Source organism: Chiloscyllium plagiosum, unplaced genomic scaffold, assembly GCF_037043375.1.
Source record: "Chiloscyllium plagiosum isolate Xiang-an unplaced genomic scaffold, Cpla_swu_hap1 HiC_scaffold_28, whole genome shotgun sequence".
NCBI lineage: Eukaryota > Metazoa > Chordata > Chondrichthyes > Orectolobiformes > Hemiscylliidae > Chiloscyllium > Chiloscyllium plagiosum.
The window spans coordinates 24,576,126-24,594,124 of NW_028270166.1; the positions used below are offsets into that span (position 1 = coordinate 24,576,126).

The following is a 17,999-nucleotide window of genomic DNA, read 5'->3' on the forward strand; positions in this document are numbered from 1 at the left end:
AAGATTTAATGTCTGTACATTGTGTCCAGTCTTCAATATTTTCACATTTTGCTTCTATACTCTTTGGAATTTCAATCTTGCAAGAGCAATTCACATTAATAAACATGAAGCAATGGTGAAAGATAGCAACTCAATGACATAAAACCAAACAGGTATTTGGTGTTTAATATTTTGTATCTGCTTTGAAGTGAAGGGAATGGCTGCTGAAAAGAGGAACTCTCTCTTTTAAATAATCTAACTGAAATGTTGTCATCAAGCCAAATTTGATCAGTCCTATCTATGAACCTACATTTTGTAATCAGGAGGTGAAAAACGTGATGTAAACCTATTTTCTTTGCATCTGACAGCACTTTTTTTTTGTTGGAATGGAGATCCAGAAGTGCAAACAACCCTTTGATATCTACCCATATTTGTTTAATGCTTCAGGTCTACGTTTTTGCCTTTACTCAGAGGCTCTGATATTGCTGCTTCTGAGCCTGAATAACTTGGCAAGAGTCAAACTGGGCACCTCCTCTGTTTAGCTTTGTACCACAACACTATTGGTTTTACCAGAAATGATTCAAAGTTCTCTCTTTGTATTGCTAATTGTCAGAAACTCTTACTATTCTCATTTTTGGTTTGGAACTGACAGTTGAAGTTAAAAAATCGAACATTGAACAGCAGCTTCATTTTTAAAACGGCAGAAGAAAAAGACTGCTGCTGGAAACTAGCAGAAAGATAATGTCTGTTAATTACTGCTGTTAGAACACTGGACAATCCAGCACCGAGATGTTATGCTCAGGAACTAGTAGCTGATTGGATGTGGTGTTGGTCAATGGAGAGGACTGCTGCTGGCCAGCCAACCTGAGGTTAGAGTCACAGAAGTCTGCAGCAGAGAAAAAGACCCTTCGGCTCAAAGGTCTGTGCCGGCCAAAAACGACTACCTAACTGTTCTAGTCCCATTAACCAGCCAAGTGTTTGAAACCAGAATGTTGATAGTAGGGGTGGGGAGAAGAGTAAACTGGCTGTGTTGTTGGGTGGGAGGCAATTTTGCTTTGGAACATGCTGGATTGGGTTGGGATTTTTTGGTTTTGCACTCTCTAGATATTCTCTAGTTTTCAACTTGCTCAAAGTTCTGAGAGAAGAAGCCCAGTCATTGAGTTGGAGATGTACAGCACGGAAACAGACCCTTCGGTCCAACTAGTCTATGCCGATCAGCTGGCCTAACCCAATCTAGTCCAACCTGCCAGCACCCGGCCCATATTCCTCCTAACCCTTCCTATTCATATAACCATCCTTTTAAATGTTGCATTTGTACTAGCCCTCATCACTTTCTCTGGCAACTCATTCCATACACGTACCACCCTCTGCGTGAAAACCTTGCCCCTAGGTCTCTTTTATACTTTTCCCCTTTCACCCTTTCACCCTAAACCTATGCCCTCTAGTTCTGGACTCCCCCACCCCAGAAAAGAGACTTTATCTATTTACCCTATCCATGCCCCTCCATGATTTTATAAACCTCTATAAACGCTCAGCCTCTGACACTCCAGGGAAAACAGCCCCAGCCTATTCAACCTCCCCGTATAGCTCAAATCCTCCAACCCTAGCAAAATCCTTGTTAATCTTTTCTGAACCCTTGTAAAAGATGCAAGGTTTCTTTAAAGCCCTTTCTTTTAAAATTGGTGAAAGGTGGGTGGCTTTGTGGATGGCTGTGGTCGGTCTTATCAGGTAAAAAGAATACACAATTCCTGGATTTAAATTGTGTCCCATCAAAGTATTAAGTGTAGTATGATCTGGTGGCTTAAAAGTTAATCCCTCCATGGCCAATGTGATGTTGTTATCAAACAGGAAATGTTGCCATTGAATTTTGTCCTGTTTATTAAATGGTACAAGTGTGTGCAGTAGCAAAATTTGTCTTTTCTATAAAAAGTTAATTACAATATCCAAAGATTTAATGTCTGCATATTGTGTCCAATCTTCAATATCCTTCCTTTCTATAGGAATGAGACCAGAATTGCACACAATATTCCAAAAGTGGCCTAACCAATATCCTGTACAGCCACAACATAACCTCGCAACTCCTGTACTCACTACTCTGACCAATAAAGGAAAGCATACCAAACACCACCTTCACTATCCTATCTACCTGTGATTCTTCTTTCAAGGAGCTATGAACCTGCACTCCAAGGTCTCTTTGTTCAACAACACTCCCTAGTACCTTACCATTAAGTGTACAAGTCCTGCTAAGATTTACTTTCCCAAAATGCACAACCTCGCATTTATCTGAACTAAACTCCATCTGCCACTTCTCAGCCCATTGGCCCATCTGGTCAAGATCCTGTTGTAATCGGAGGTAACCTCCTTCACTGTCCACAACACCTCCAATTTTGGTGTCATCTGCAAATTTACCAACTATACCTCTTATGCTCACATCCAAATCATTTGTATAAATGACAAAAAGTAGTGGACCCAGCACCGATCCTTGTGGAACTCCACTGGTCACAGGCCTCCAGTCTGAAAAACAACCCTCCACCACCCTGTCTTCTACCTTTTGAGCCAGTTCTGTTTCCAAATGGATAGTTCTCTCTGTATTCCATGAGATCTAACCTTGCTAACCAATCTCCCAAGGGAACCTTATAGTTCACATCCACTGCTCTGCCCTCATCAATCCTCTGAGTTTATTTTGAAGAAGTAACAATCAAGTTTGTGAGACATGATTTCCCACACACAACTATGTTGAATATCTTTGATCAGTCCTTGCCTTTCCAAATACATCCTGTCTCTCCGGATTCCCTCCAACAATTTGCTCACCACCGATGTCAGGCTCACTGGTCTATAGTTCCCTGGCTTGTCCTTACCACCTTTCTTAAACAATGGCACAACGTTAGCCAAACGCTAGTCTTCTGGCACCTCATCTGTGACTATCGATGATGCAAATATCTCAGCAAGGGGCCCAGCAATCACTTCCTTAGTTTCCCACAGAATTCTAGGGTACACCTGATCAGGTCCTGGGGATTTATTCACTTTTATGCGTTTCAAGACATCCAGCACTTCCCTCCTCTGTAATATGGACATTTTTCAAGATGTCACCATCTATTTCCCTATCTTCCATGTCCTTTTCCACAGTAAACACTGATGTAAAATACTCGTTCAGTATCTCCGCTATCTCTTGCGGCTCCACACAGAGGCTGCCTTGCTGATCTTTGAGGGGCCCTATTCTCTCCCCAGTTACCCTTTTGTCCTGAATGTATTTGTAAAACCCTTTGGACTCTCCTCAACTCTGTCCCCTTTTTGTCATCTGTTTTCCCTCTTAAGTATACTCCTATTGCCCTTATACTCTTCTAAGGATTTATTTGATCTATCTTGTCTATACCTGACATACGATTCCTTTTTCTTAATCAAACCCTCAATTTCTTTAGTTATCCAGCATTCCCTGTACCTAGCAAACTTTCATTTCACCCTAACAGGAATATACTGTCTCTGGACTCTCGTTATCTCGTTTCTGAAGGCTTCCCATTTTCCAGCCGTCCTTTTACCTGCGAACATCTGCCCCAATCAGCTTTTAAAAGTTCTTGCCTAATACCGTCAAAGTTAGCCTTGCTCCAATTTAGAACTTCAACTTTTAGATCTGGTCTATCCTTTTCCATCACTATTTTAAATCTAATAGAATTATGGTGGCTGGCCCCAAAGTGCTCCCCAACTGACACCTCAGTTGCTTGCCCTACCTTATTTCCCAAGAGTAGGTCAAGTTTTGCACCTTCTCTAGTAGGTACATCCACATACTGAATCAGAAAATGTTCTTGTACACACTTAACAAATTTCTCTCCATCTAAACCCTTAACACTATAGCAGTCCCAGTCTATGTTTGGAAAGTTAAAATCCCCTACTATAACCACCCTATTATTCTTACAGATAACGGAGATCGCCTTCCAAATCTTTTTCTCAATTTCCCTCTGACTATTAGGGGGTCTATAATACAATCCCAATAAGGTGATCATCCCTTTCTTATTTCTCAGTTCCACCCAAATAACTTCCCTGGATGTATTCCCAGGAATATCCTCCCTCAGTACATCTGTAATGCTATCCCTTATCAAAACCACCATTCCCGCTCCTCTCTGCCTCCTTTTCTGTCCTTCCTGAAGCATTTGTATCCTGGAACATTAAGCTGCCAGTCCTGTCCACCCCTGAGCCACATTCTTGTAATTGCTATGATATCTCAGTCCCATGTTCCTATCCATGTCCTGGGTTCATCTGCCTTCCCTGTTAGGCCTCTTGCATTGAAGTAAATGCAGTTTAATTTATCAGTCCTGCCTTGTTCTCGTCTCTGTCCCTGCCTGCCCTGACTGTGTTTGACTCTCTTTTCTCAACTGTACCAGTCTCAGATTGATCTCTTTCCTCAGTATCTCCATGAGTCTCACCCCCCAAACCTTAATAGTTTACCTTTCCTGGAGTTAATCCATCTATGTGACTGTATCTGCAACTCCCGCCCCCTTCCTATAACTGCCATCCATCACATCCCCTTGCTCTTGTGAATTCCTCATTGCCCCTAACTGATAGGATTCAATCTGATAGGATTCGCAACCAACAGCATTGATTGCAAATTTCACCCTCAGTAACACAAATTCTCCCAGATCCAACAAGAAGAGCATCTCGCTCTAGTAAAGGCCATTTTTGCTTCTTCCAATCTGCAGATTCAGAATATAGCACAGACTTATTCCTCTACAAGACACTGTGCCCAGCTAACTTAATACTTTTAAGTTTAACCAAGAGACATATCTCAATAAAACATAAAATCAAGAAAGAACCCACTCTACTCACTACTGCAGACTTACTGTATGGCTACAGTTAAAAATATTCACTTACCTGTTTTCGTGCTGTGACCTCACCCAAACAGGTTCCTTCAAGATCAGTTGTGAATTTCACCGTCAGTTTTCCCAGGTGCACACTGATGTCCAGCGATACATGAATTCAAACCACAAAGGCAGTAACTGCACAGGTTCACTGCTGTCAGTTAGCAGTGGGGGTTTCTTTTTTCTCTCTGTCTCACTGACCTCACCCTGTGATGCCTTTGTCAGTTCCTCTCCCTTTTTAAAAGTGCTGTTGTTTTGACTTTTTTTTCCCCCCATAGTTCCAAAACAATTCAACAGCATATAAAACAGTTATTGCTGTTCCTGGAATTCGAGGAAATCACCTCCAATACCTAAAGTACCTCAAAAGGAGCAGCCTGTTACAGCCAGAAATGTTTCCCGTCCTCCACCTTGGATTACCCAGAATCTTCAAGTCTGTAAGAAATAAGTAAAATGTTTCCAGAGGTCCACAGAAGCTCTTTACATTGACCGATGACTTTGGAATTCAAGCAAGATACGCAGTCTTGTGTGCCTGTTGTAGAAATGATTGTCCAAGGATTTCCTGAAGGCCTGGTATTCTTTGTAGAAAAGATTATCGAGCTAGCATGTTAAAATTTATATTTCGTTTCTCCCTTGATTATCTCTGTCTGTCGATCAGTGTATGTGTGGAGGTTTATATTCATAGGAGATTGGACGTACATCACAAACACTAATTAGATTACTTCGCTAATCAGTGGTCTGCTAAAGATACATTCTTCATCAGTTAAATTTTGTGTGACTTATAAACTTTGTCTTCAAGTTCTGTTATTTATAATGTCTATTTAGGACAATTGAGCAATTTTGAGGGTCATTGTTTTAAGTTCATGTGTTGCTATATCAGTGATAGGCTGCTTTGGTTTGTGTTGCTATCAGTGTTGTACTCCCTGTATGATTCTGAATTGCTAAGTATGCTCAAGCCGTTTACTGTGTTTTGGTGTAATGGCTTCACTCGGTTATTGGCTTCTATTTCCAAAAGTGTACAAAAGGAAACATTTCCATATTATTGTGCTGCAGATGCAAACCTTGCCCCAACTTTCAGATCATGTTTATAAAATGTAACTTTAATTTAGCGAATTTGGAGAAGATTTGCCGCTCGAGTTGAGATTTTGAATGTAGGTTTGCTCGCTGAGCTGAAAGGTTCATTTCCAGACGTTTCATTACCTTACTAGGTAACATCTTCAGTGGACCTCATGCGAAGCAATGCTGAAAATTCCTGCTTTCTATTTATATGTTTGGGTTGGTGATGTCATTTTCTGTGTTGATGTTACTTCCTGTAGTGAAGTCACTTCCTGTTCCTTTTCTCAGGGGGTGGTAGATGGGGTCTAACTCTGTTTGTTGATAAAGTTCTGGTTGGAATGCCATGCTTCTAGGAATTCTCGTGCATGTCTTTTGTTTGGCTTGTCCTAGGATGCATGTATTGTCCCATTCGAAGTGGGACCCTATACAGACAATGAGCAAAACTAACGTCATTTACAAAATACCGTGCAAGGATTGTAACAAACACAACATTGGACAAACGGGTAGAAAACGAGCCACCAGGATACATGAACACCAACTAGCCACAAAAAGACATGACTCTCTCTCACTAGTATCCTCACATATGGATGAGGAAGGACACCACTTCAGCTGGGACAATACATCCATCCTTGGACAAGCCAAACAAAGACATACCCGAGAATTCCTAGAAGCATGGCATTCCAACTGGAACTCTATCAACAAACACACATCGAATTAGACCCCATCTACTACCCTCTGAGGAAAGGAACCGGAAGTGACTTCACCACAGGAAATAACATCACCACAGGAAATGACATAACCAACCCAAACATATCAATAGAAAGCAGGAATTTTCAGCATTGCTTTGCCTGAGGTCCACTGAAGATGTTACCTAGTAAGGTAATGAAACGTCTGGAAATGAACCTTTCAGCTCAGTGAGCAAACCTACATCCGTAATTTTAATTAGTAGTTCTTGCTGTCATATGATCAGTAACTAAAGGAGCTTTTTTTATTAACAGTTTATCTTTGTTCCGCCCGAGGCTAGCTCTTTTTGCAACAGCTGCTTGTAGCTATTCCTACCAGAAGAACTGCTGGCTAGGTATACATCTCATCTGTCTTACATCATTCTCTCTCAAACACTGCAGTTCATCTACAATGACTCTGACATTCTTCATCATAGTATGCATGGTTGACCTTTCTTTGTGCTGCCTTCCACTTTGCCCTCCAGGAGAGAGAGATCTAGTTTTTCGGCTGCATTCGAATTGCCAGAGTACTGATATTTTCCTTTCTGGGTATCTTCTCTTTAAAAGTTCGTTTTGCTCTTGAAATTTCAGGGACCTCTTCACATCTTATGATGTCCTTGGGATATATCTTGCCATCCATATTTCACAGGCCTTTCATTTTCTTTTCCATAGATCTTTACTACTTGTGCAAACAAGAAAGTGGGTAGAATTTAGCATCTTGGGAATCTTTTTTTCCTTATTGGCACCATTTCAAGATGGATATCTAGTGATGCTCCCAAGCAACCTCTCTGCATTTATTGTTATATTACAATTATTAGGGCAATAGGAAGAATGTGTATTGATGTAATGCTTTTTACAAACTGAAACTCTTAAGTGCTTCACAAACCTGTGAGGTATTTGTGGTTTTTCTATTTTATGTAGGATGTAACCTTGTAGATCAGTAGGAGTGGTATATTTGCAAATTCCTGAAATCATAGATTTCATGTGAATAATATTTGATCTTTTAACTCTACTAAATTTGCTGCAGTTGTCAAAACAAGTTACAGATATATGGTCAATCAATAACAATTTTTTAAAAACTTTGAGCCCTTCATTTCTTTCTAAACAGCAGAATAAAATGGAGGATCGACTAGACCGACTGGACGATGCCATCCATGTTCTACGAAGTCATGCTGTTGGATCTGCAACTACCATGCCTGGTGGCCATGGTGACTTGCATGTGTTAATAGGACCATCACACAATGGCCCAGTTGGAGGTATAGGCTCAGGATTTACACCCGCAGGACTGATGTCAGCCAACAGGCATTCAATGGTGAGAGTTCTTTCTTCCTTAGTTTAAATATATAAGTATTATTTTGATCTAGTGAACAAGAATGACTTTTTCTCTGCAGAAACTGGTAGGTCACAAGAACATTTTCCATGGTAGAGTTTCAAAGTGAGCTTTGCTTTCAGGTCCTCCGTTTCTTTTTGTTGTCTGAATATATCTAACATCATGTACACTGGCTCTTCTTGTCAAAACTTTTTGTAACCATTACGATTCTGAGGTCAAATCTTCATTCATGCCACTTAATAAACAAAAGTTACAAAGTATTTGTATGAACGCATGAGTTTTTATATTTAAAATTGTTATGTAGAACTGATCATTTTCTTAGCAAAACTTCATTTGTGTTTTTGATCCTTTGCAAATGCAAATATGATCTACTTCCAAACAATTAAGCCAGGCATGATGCTCCTTTTTAAAATGCTGTTCCCCCCCCCCCCCTCATTTTATGCATTTTTCTCTGCTTGAAACTCCTATCAGCTACTTTGCTGACCTATGTTGCAGCACAATCCTTGTTTTGGGATTCTATCTTCTATTTTTGTCTGCAGTGTACAGGGGAAAATTTTTAGTTGTTACATGGCTTTCTCTAAAGTTAGCATTGAATCGAATTGTGAAAGATCTTTGTTTTTGAAAACTTTGCCTGAGTTTTTGACTTTTCAGTTGTTAGAATATTTAGAACAACTGTCAGACTCCAGTTCCAAAACCCATAACTAATCATTGCACGTCTTAGCCTCAGCCTGAACTCAGTTCAACTCTGCAACCAAAGAGAAGCAAGAAATATAATGTAACTTCCTGCAATGCCCATACTGTTGAAGACTGTCGAGGAAGGTATCCTGTATATTTGACCTGAGGTGGCTAGCTGAGTATCTCGATACATATAGAATCACAGTTGCAATTTTAAAGTATCTACTGTTTTTCATTCTATCGTGTCTTTATTTGTTTTTAGGGCCATTGAGAGGGCCATTGTGTGTCTGTTCGATTTGGAAACTGGCTCACTTCCTTGGAGTTCAAATTGAACAACTAATATGGGCACACTTTAATAACTCCGATTTTGTACAAATATTGCACATCCAATCTTAGCTGATTGCATCTTAACTCTTGCAGTTTCTCTTGATACAAATGTTGTATTTCAGTGAAGAGTTTACTTAGCACTATAGTGAATTTTGGGTTGCATAGTAGTATAAATTAATTTCTGAAATTAGAGATCCAGAAGACTAACTTAGTCTGTCATGGCCTCAGTATCTCTGAGCCACTAGTATTTACTTCTAAGTTCAATCACTGTTGTGGACAAAACAGCAACTAAGTCGGTCACAGAACATGTAAGCAGCAATGACCTTATTCTCATTGTTTTTAACTCTTATTGGTTGAGAGATAGTATTGTTCAAGTAACCCAAAGAACTTGCTGTTTTTAGGTATGTCCAACATCCTTTATTCTCCACCAGAGATGGCAGATAGAACTTTCGAGTCATCGCGATGTACAGCATGGAAACAGACCCTTCAGTCCAACCTGTCCATGCCGACCAGATATCCCAACCCAATCTAGTCCCACCTGCCTGCTCCCGGCCCATATCCCTCCAAACCCTTCCTATTCATATACCCATCCAAATGCCTATTAAATGTTGCAATTGTAGCAGCCTCCACCACTTCCTCTGGCAGCTCATTCCATACACATACCACCCTCTGCTTGAAAAAGTTGCCCCGTAGATCCTTTTTATATCTTTCCCCTCTCACCCTAAACCTATGCCCTCTAGTTCTGGATTCCCCCATCACAAGGACAAGACTTCGTCTATTTACCCTATCCATGCCCCTCATAATTTTGTAAACCTCTATAAAGTCATCCCTCAGTCTCCGAAGCTCCATGGAAAACAGCCCAGACTGTTCAGCCTCTCCCTTTAGCTCAAATCCTCCAACCCTGGCAACATCCATGTAAATCTTTTCAGAACCCTTTTTTTCAAGTTTCACAACATCTTTCCGAAAGGAAAGAGACCAGAATTATATGCAATGTTCCAGCAGTGGCCTCACCAATATCCTGTACAGCCGCAACATTGCCTCCCAACTCCTGTACTCAATACTCTGACCGATAAAAGAAAGCATACCAAACGCTGCCTTCACTATCCTATCTACCTGCGACTCCACTCTCAAGGAGCTATGAACTTGCACTCCAAGGTCTTTGAGTTCGCCAACACCCCCCAGGACCCGACCCTGAAGTGTATAAGTCCTGCTAAGATTTGCTTTCCCAAAATGCAGCAACCCGCATTTATCTGAATTAAACTCCATCTGCCACTTCTCGGCCCATTGGCCCATGTGATCAAGATCCTGTTGTAATCTGAAGTAACCCTCTTCGCTGTCCTATTTTAAACTTTCATCTAAATGACAGCCCCAGTATCAGTGTTGACTTTTCCAGCATTCCACAATTGTCCTGCAGCTTTTAATTCTCTTAAATTCCACAAACCTATTCTATGTCTATTTTGAGGTTTTCAGGTCTGCATCTTAATGTCCCTTTGTCATTTAATTTGCTTAAATTTCAGATTGTGCAAAACATTATTCCTAAAATTAATTTATTTTGCAGGTTGGAGCTCATGAAGAAAGTGCAGGAATATCTAGTAATGCCAGTGTTCTGCCTAGTCGTGCACTCCCATCACAAACTACTGCACTGTCAGACCTGAATCGACCACAAGAAACCTATAGTGGTTAGTATTAGCATATCGCTAGGTTTTAAATTGTCTTTTGCATATATTTCTTTCAACATACAGAGGAACCTCAATTATCTGGCATTCGATTAGCCGAATTTTGGATTATCCAAACAAGATCGCGGGGTCCCATTGCTTGGCTAAGTATGTTATCCGGCATTTGACTAAACAAACTGAATACTTCCCACCCGTGTTCTTTGGATAATCAAGGTTCCTTTGTAGATGTAAATATCAAACCGGTTGTAAAACAGCAGAGATCTTTGAAGCTTCATAATGATCCATCATAGCAAATGTAAGAATTCAGTTATGCCTCATCACCTGGTGTTACTTATTAGAGTTATATAATTTGAGTAATACAGAGATAAATTGATTTACTGCATGAAGGCTGAGAAAATGGAATTCCTGTGGGCAACTCTTAGCTAATAATAGGCTAGTTATAGATTAGCATAAATGAAAGCAACATGAGAGGAAATTGTCTCTTTTTTTGATTTAGGATATTATAATCTAAGAGGAGAATTTTCATTCCTGAGCATCGCCTCTGTTAGTGAATGAAAAATTACTGCATGAATAGCCAGGTCAATACAGTTAAAGGATTAGAGGAATAAAGATTGTTTGCAAAAGATACTGAGATATAAGATCTTCTCAATCATATTTGGGTACTTCAGTAGAAAATAATGGCTCGTATAGTTTGTTCTATAATAGATGGGTATGTTTTTGATTAGATGTAGGCAGTTTATTTCCTGTTTGAGGCACTTAATGCAAATAGAAACATCATAATATTTACTCTCCAGCCACCTCTTTCTCTCCCCCCCCCCCCCCCCCCCCCGCCTCTTTCCCCCTCCACCCGAAGGATTTCAAGGCTCTTGCCTCACATTGAGAGTTCGGTGTTTTATCACAGAAACAAAATAAATAAAATGAAAAGCAACAGCAATATTATTTTTTAAAAAACACTTACCTGTCCTTCCAGTCACTTGCTTCTCTGAAGTCTTGCTTTGCTTGACTTGGGCTCTTTTTCTTTTACATAACCCTGATTAATGAAGCAGAATCTTACTCCACCAATTCTGGGTCACCACAGTCATGCAGCCACTACTCAACTAGGTACATTTGAGTAGCACCTGGCTGTAAATGTACCTCACTAAGGATTCCAACATAAGTCCCTTTTTAAATTGGTAAATCTGATTTTATTTTACATCACCTCTTTTTAACGAAATAATTTCTGTTTAACACATCTGAAATGGTATCTCTTGTATCTGTACAACTGCAATGCTTTCATTTGCACACTGAGAATAATGCCATAGCTTCCCTGGTCTCAACTAAAGTAAAAGGCTTCCTGATTGTACTGCCTCTTCTCCACTGAAGCTTTTAAAATTCCTGTCTGGGTTTACAATACATTGAAAGTATAAGCTGGAAACATCTTTGCTTCAAAATTACTGGAGGGTCATAACTATAAGTTTTGCCTACGCCTATATCATTACTATTTGACCTTTTGAAAATTCATGTGTGAACAGACCCCTTTCCTGTTGATCAAAAATGTAAGTTCTTTTTGGGTTTTTTGCATTCTGTTTTAGGAATGACCAGTGGTCTTCAGAGATCAAGTGTTAGTCAATCTAGCACTGATATTAAACGAGAAGAAAAGGAGGATGATGAAAATCACAATTCCTCTGGTTCTGAAGACAAATCAGAAGATGAGAGGAAAGATTCCAAAATGTCATCAAGGGCATCAAGAACAAGGTACTTTATTATTGTCCTAGAATATTTTTTCCAATTGCCTAGTCTGGAGTAATCCTCTGTAAAAAGCTGTGCAATCATTTAGGTATGAACTAAATTTTACATTTATGATTTCAGTTGAGCAATATTGCTTGAAATATTGAAACTGTAAAATACTGTTTGATCATTGGAATCCCTCATTTCTGTAGGAATGAAAAATTTGTGGAAATTTGGATATGTTTGCAAGACATCTATAGTGATAGTTGCATCTATATCTATTTTGACCATGTATATTTGGCTAGTATGACAGGTAATTTGACAATTACATTGTTTGGTAACAATTGGGATGTTGTCAGCAGAGTTTGGAAATTGTTACTGAAAATAACCCTTGCAGAAGTACATACATTGAACATTTTTTGTGAATTTGTATTCTTATCAATGATCGAGGTTATTTTTATTCTGTCTGTATTCTTAGGTGACTCAGTGGGTGAATAGTTGAAATAATATTGTATGAAGATAAATGGATCAGATTTCCGGTTTTGTCACTACTTAATATTCACTTGGTGTATTATCTGTTCAGTACTCCTTGGCTTGATTTTAAATCCTAGCTGGTAGAAGAGTTGCAATACTGTGATATTTCACTTTCCTTAGTAGTATCATTTCTGGAGTTAGGTTCCTTCTTTTACATATATGGGGTCCATTAACTTGTAGATGGATTTGTTTAATTTTGAAGGTATCCTGGTGGCGAGTTTTCTGCCTGTTTGTCCAATGTAGTGTTACAGTTCTTGCAAGGTATTTTGTAAATGACATTCGTTTGTGAATGTTGGGATGATTTGCTTCTGTAGTTCAATATTTGGTCCATATGTGTTGTTTTCCTGTATACGTTGGTTTGAGGTTCCCCTTTTGGCTGTTTGCTCTACTGTGACATCTAGGAATGGCAGTTTGTTGTTGTTTTCCTCCTCTTTAGTGAATTTTATGCTTTAAGACTGGCAAAGGATGTGGTGGAGGCTGGTACAATTGCAACATTTAAGAGGCATTTGGGTGGGTATATGAATAGGAAGGGTTTGGGGGGATATGGGCCAGGTGCTGGCAGGTGGGACTAGATTGGGTTGAGATATCTGTTCGGCATGGATGGGTTGGACCGAAGGGTCTGTTTCCATGCTGTATCTCTGACTCTATGTAGCTGGAGCTTTGTAGTTAGTGTATGCGCTAAGTGTTATTGTCTCTTCTCAAATGACTATTTCCACCTCACATTTCCCTGACAATGCTGAGTGAAAGGAGTTCATTAACTGTAAAATGCTTTGGAATATTCTATGATTGTAAGAGGCTGAAGGTAAATGTTAAGTTTAGACATATTCTTCTCCCTTTCAAGCTGAATGTCAAATTACATTGTGGTCACTGCTCCCTTTATTTCAAAGATATTAATTTAAGCTTGTCTAACTACACACTACCAAGTCGAATGTGACCTCTCCGATTAATTCCAAAATGTGCCCTTCTGAAAAATTATCTCTGTCAAGTATTCTCTGAATTCCTCACCCAGACTACTGCCAGTTTGATTTTCTCAGTCATCTTTGATTGACATTGTTAACCTTCACCTTTTACCCAGCTTCCAGTTTTTTTTAAAGTCATATTTTCCTGTATATTCAGGACAGTCCTTATCCCCATCATACTGTGGCCATGTCTCTTTAATGACTATTATATTGTATTTATTTACAACACTGCTGTTAATTTGTTTACATTGTTCTGAATGTTCTATGTATTGCAATACAAAGCATTCAAACATGTATCTTGAGGTTTTGTGCTTTCTGTACCTTCCTGCCATTCTCTGATCCATGTTGTTTTCATCCCTTGCCTCGTCTCTACTCCCATCTTTCCACGTTGGATCTCTAGCTCCACCATTTAGATTAAATCCTTGTCTACTTCCCTGGTTGAGCAGTTCGCAAGGACATTGGTCTTGGGCTGATACTCCTCCTGCCCTCTTCTTCACTACTACTTAACTGTGACCAATAACCAAATTAGAAGACTATACGTTACGATAGGAGAAAGTGAGAACTGCAGATGCTGGAGATCAGAGCTGAAAATGTGTTGCTGGAAAAGCGCAGCATGTTACGATAGGTTGGCTGCCTCCTTATTACAAAGAATCCAACAAAATTTCCCCCCAGCACAATGAATAATGATATCATTCAAAGTCTGAGTAGTTTCTGCTCAGGAAACTGGGGCTTGGGAGCTATCTTTACTTTAGCTCCCAAGCCCCAGTTTCCTGAGCAGAAACTACTCAGACTTTGAATACTTTGAGCATGTTTGTCCCGGATCAATGTTGTCTAAGAAGCTCTTGTGCTGCAGTCTAGACGCATCTGTCTGCCAATTTGAACAAGTTATTTTTTCATAAATTATACTATTCACTTTGCTCCACTGCACCTATAATCTTAAATGTAGGAGTGCAATAATGCACCTAAGACAGATTATCATTTTTCCCAACTACAGAGGAATCTCCATTATCTGGCATTCGATTATCCGAATATTAGATTATCCGGCAAGATTGCAAGGTCCCGATGCTTGACTAAACTGTTATCCGGAATTCGATTAACCGAACTAAATACTGTCTGTCCGTGTCCTTTGGATACTTGAGGTTCCTCTGTACTCATTTGGATTCAGAAGTATTGTTTTTCAACATACACAAAATACTGGGGGGGGGGGAAGAAATTTAATGATCATCTATAGAAATCGGGTAGCATTGCAATGTTGTCCTTAAGACTTTGATTGCTTTAAAGCCATTTCTATCTGTAGTTCTTTCTCTTCTATCCAAAACCTTCATACTCGCTCTCTCCCTCATCTATGAATTTTTCACTGCTGATTGAGTTCTTTGACAGAATATTGATTCACGGGCTCCCAAAAGGTAATACAGTAATTTTGCTTAATGTTTTAATCCAGTCGGATCTCCTTTGAATGATTTGAGCTCAGAGGATAAGTGCACAATAGAGCTGTGGTAATTTTGTGTATCATGTATGTTAGTATGGACAGTGGTACACTTTTTTGCAGTGCCTCTAGAGTTATTGACTTTGATATGAATGTGTATCTTACAGCCCATGGAGGTGTCTTAATCAACAGGCATGATTTGGTTTATGATTATAGTTTCATGAATTGTTTTCAAACTGAAAGCAAAGCAATCAATAATGTATCCTTTTTAAGGAAGGTGCAGGTGCATTTGATGCTGAAGAATATGAAGAACCAGCACCAGAGTGTGAAAGCCATTGCAGACATGACTCCCGTGGGAGGGGAGTCAATCCCATTGTGTCACAATTACTGTCTTAAACTTAAACATCTGGCTAACCTTGATATTTCAAGTACAGATTTAAAATCATTTTGGAGTTTGGACAAATCACACTCCTGTCATTGAGACCTCAACAAAATGCAGATATTACATTGGTTTCATTGGAATTTCATCATTTTAACCTTGTAGAGCACAAAATACCACCGCCCATACGTTCAGCAGTGGCAAGGTCAGAAGCAGGGATGTTTGATGACTGCAGAATGATCGGCGCCATTTGCAACGACTCAGATCTGAAGCATGTCCAAATGCAGCAAAACCTGGACAATGTCCAGGCTTGGGCTGAAAAGTGGCAAGTAATATTTGTGCCACACCATATCCAGCAAGGGTCTAATCATCGCCCTATGATATTTGATGGCATTACCACCACTGGATTCCCCCACTGTCAATGTTGGAGAATCGCTGCGGTTTCTGATTAATGGTGATTTCTACAAGATCCTTAGATAGCATCTTCCAAATCTATAAGCAGTGTAGAAGGACAGAGGCAGTAGATGCATACCACAATCTGCAAGTTCCCCTACATGCCACTGATCATTGTGAAAGTATATCGCCATTCTCCGTTTTGTTAGGGTCGAATCCTAGAATTCCTGTCTTTTAAAGCATTGTGGATCCACCTGCAGCGATTCAAGAAGGTAGCTTGCCACCATTTTAAGGGAAACTAGTGATGGGCAACAAATGCTGGCCTAGCTAGTGAAGTCCATGTTGATCAAGTGAATTAAACAGAAACAAATCTGGAAGCAGAACTGACTTTTTGCAAGAGTCAAATCAAATTAGTGCCAGCAGTTTACTCGGTTACATGATCAATTTACCATCATGGTTTTCCAGTCTTTAATTTGAAGTCTGCTGTTAAGGAATATAAATGATCAAGACACAGTACAGGAACACTTCCCATTGAAGTGTGAGAGATGTGACCTTCAAGTGTGACCCCAGCTTTAATTTAAATAATTTTTATATCCTGTAACTTGGATTTATAAGCTCAGTCTTGCACTGCATTGCTTCAGTCTCATTTTGACATGGACAGTATGATAAATATCATATACAGTCTGTTTTTCACTCTTCTATGTTTATCTGCTTTTTATTTGGGATTGTAGGTAGTACTCTGTTTGAGCTCTGTCAGAGCAATCATAAAGCTATACAGCACAGAACAAGACTGTTCGGTTCCTAGTGCATTGTTGACTCTTCCAAAGAGTCGTCCTTTTTAAGTTACAGTTTGATAATATTTAGAAATCTTTAGGATGTGGTATTTGGAGCTAGAAATTCTTGTATCACTTGAGTTGAAATTGAAATAAGATATTAGTTAGAAATGTCATTCTCGATCTCCCAAAAAATAGAATGTAATACTTTGGCTTTTCAACCTTTTGAATAAAATTACTTATGTTCTTGAAGTTCCATTTTAGAGAACATTTCTTAACTAGAGTTCTAAACCCATCATGTGATGAACAGGCATTACGTTCAGGTGAGATGTCTTGCAGATGTATCAAATATTCCACAAATTTGTTGTCTGTTATTTGCAAGTGAAGTACAAATATGCTCCTGCACAAATAGAAAAGGTTAATATTCAAATGCAGTAATTATAATGTGTGGAGTTGTAGTTTTTTTTGTTCAAAAAGTAACACTTTTATTCTGCATACATGATAAATTGAGCTATACATTGTGAACTATTGCTGATCAAGTTGCAGCCTTCAAAATGTATGAACATTGCGTCCTCCTAATATCTTGGTATGTTAAAGTGATTATTTGTTGAAGGTATTATTCAGTTGAAATATTTGAATTCAGCACATGATTGCCTCTACAATTTGTATTTGATATTTGTACTTGAGGGATGTTTTTATTATATTTTGGTCAGTAGTCAAGATGATGATGAACACCTTCCCCCAGAGCAAAAGGCAGAGAGAGAGCGGGAAAGGAGAGTAGCTAATAATGCTCGTGAACGCCTTCGTGTGCGTGACATCAATGAGGCCTTCAAGGAACTTGGACGCATGTGTCAACTCCATCTTAACAGTGACAAGCCACAGACAAAACTGCTTATTCTCCACCAGGCTGTATCAGTCATTCTCAACTTGGAACAACAAGTCAGAGGTCAGTTGGTCATAGTGATATCAACTGGCACGGGCTGTCTCTACTTGGAATACAACATGCCAAAGGCTTACTTTCCCCATTTGTCCTGAAGATCCTGATCCTGTTTTACACAACTTTCACTTGCATGCAATGCATGTCATTTATCCTAGCAGTTTATTCCACAACAAATTTAAATATGGTACAATATTATGAATCACTTTTGCAATTGTTCTCTTGTCCATCAAAATGTTGAAGCTCGCATGAGCTTGAGACCTCCTTTTTGAATACAGT

At 39.4% G+C, this 17,999-nt stretch overlaps 1 protein-coding gene across 1 annotated transcript in view; it reads left to right on the forward strand.

Annotated features, from left to right (window-relative positions):
* The window catches only part of LOC122565047 (transcription factor 4-like), a 149,129-nt gene that overhangs the window by 113,614 nt on the left and 17,516 nt on the right, over positions 1 to 17,999 (forward strand). Inside the window, exons 15-18 of the mRNA XM_087976048.1 lie at positions 7,713 to 7,916; positions 10,495 to 10,615; positions 12,184 to 12,346; positions 17,497 to 17,729. Coding sequence (XP_087832174.1) covers positions 7,713 to 7,916; positions 10,495 to 10,615; positions 12,184 to 12,346; positions 17,497 to 17,729 — 721 coding nt within the window. The remainder of the gene's footprint in view (positions 1 to 7,712; positions 7,917 to 10,494; positions 10,616 to 12,183; positions 12,347 to 17,496; positions 17,730 to 17,999) is intronic.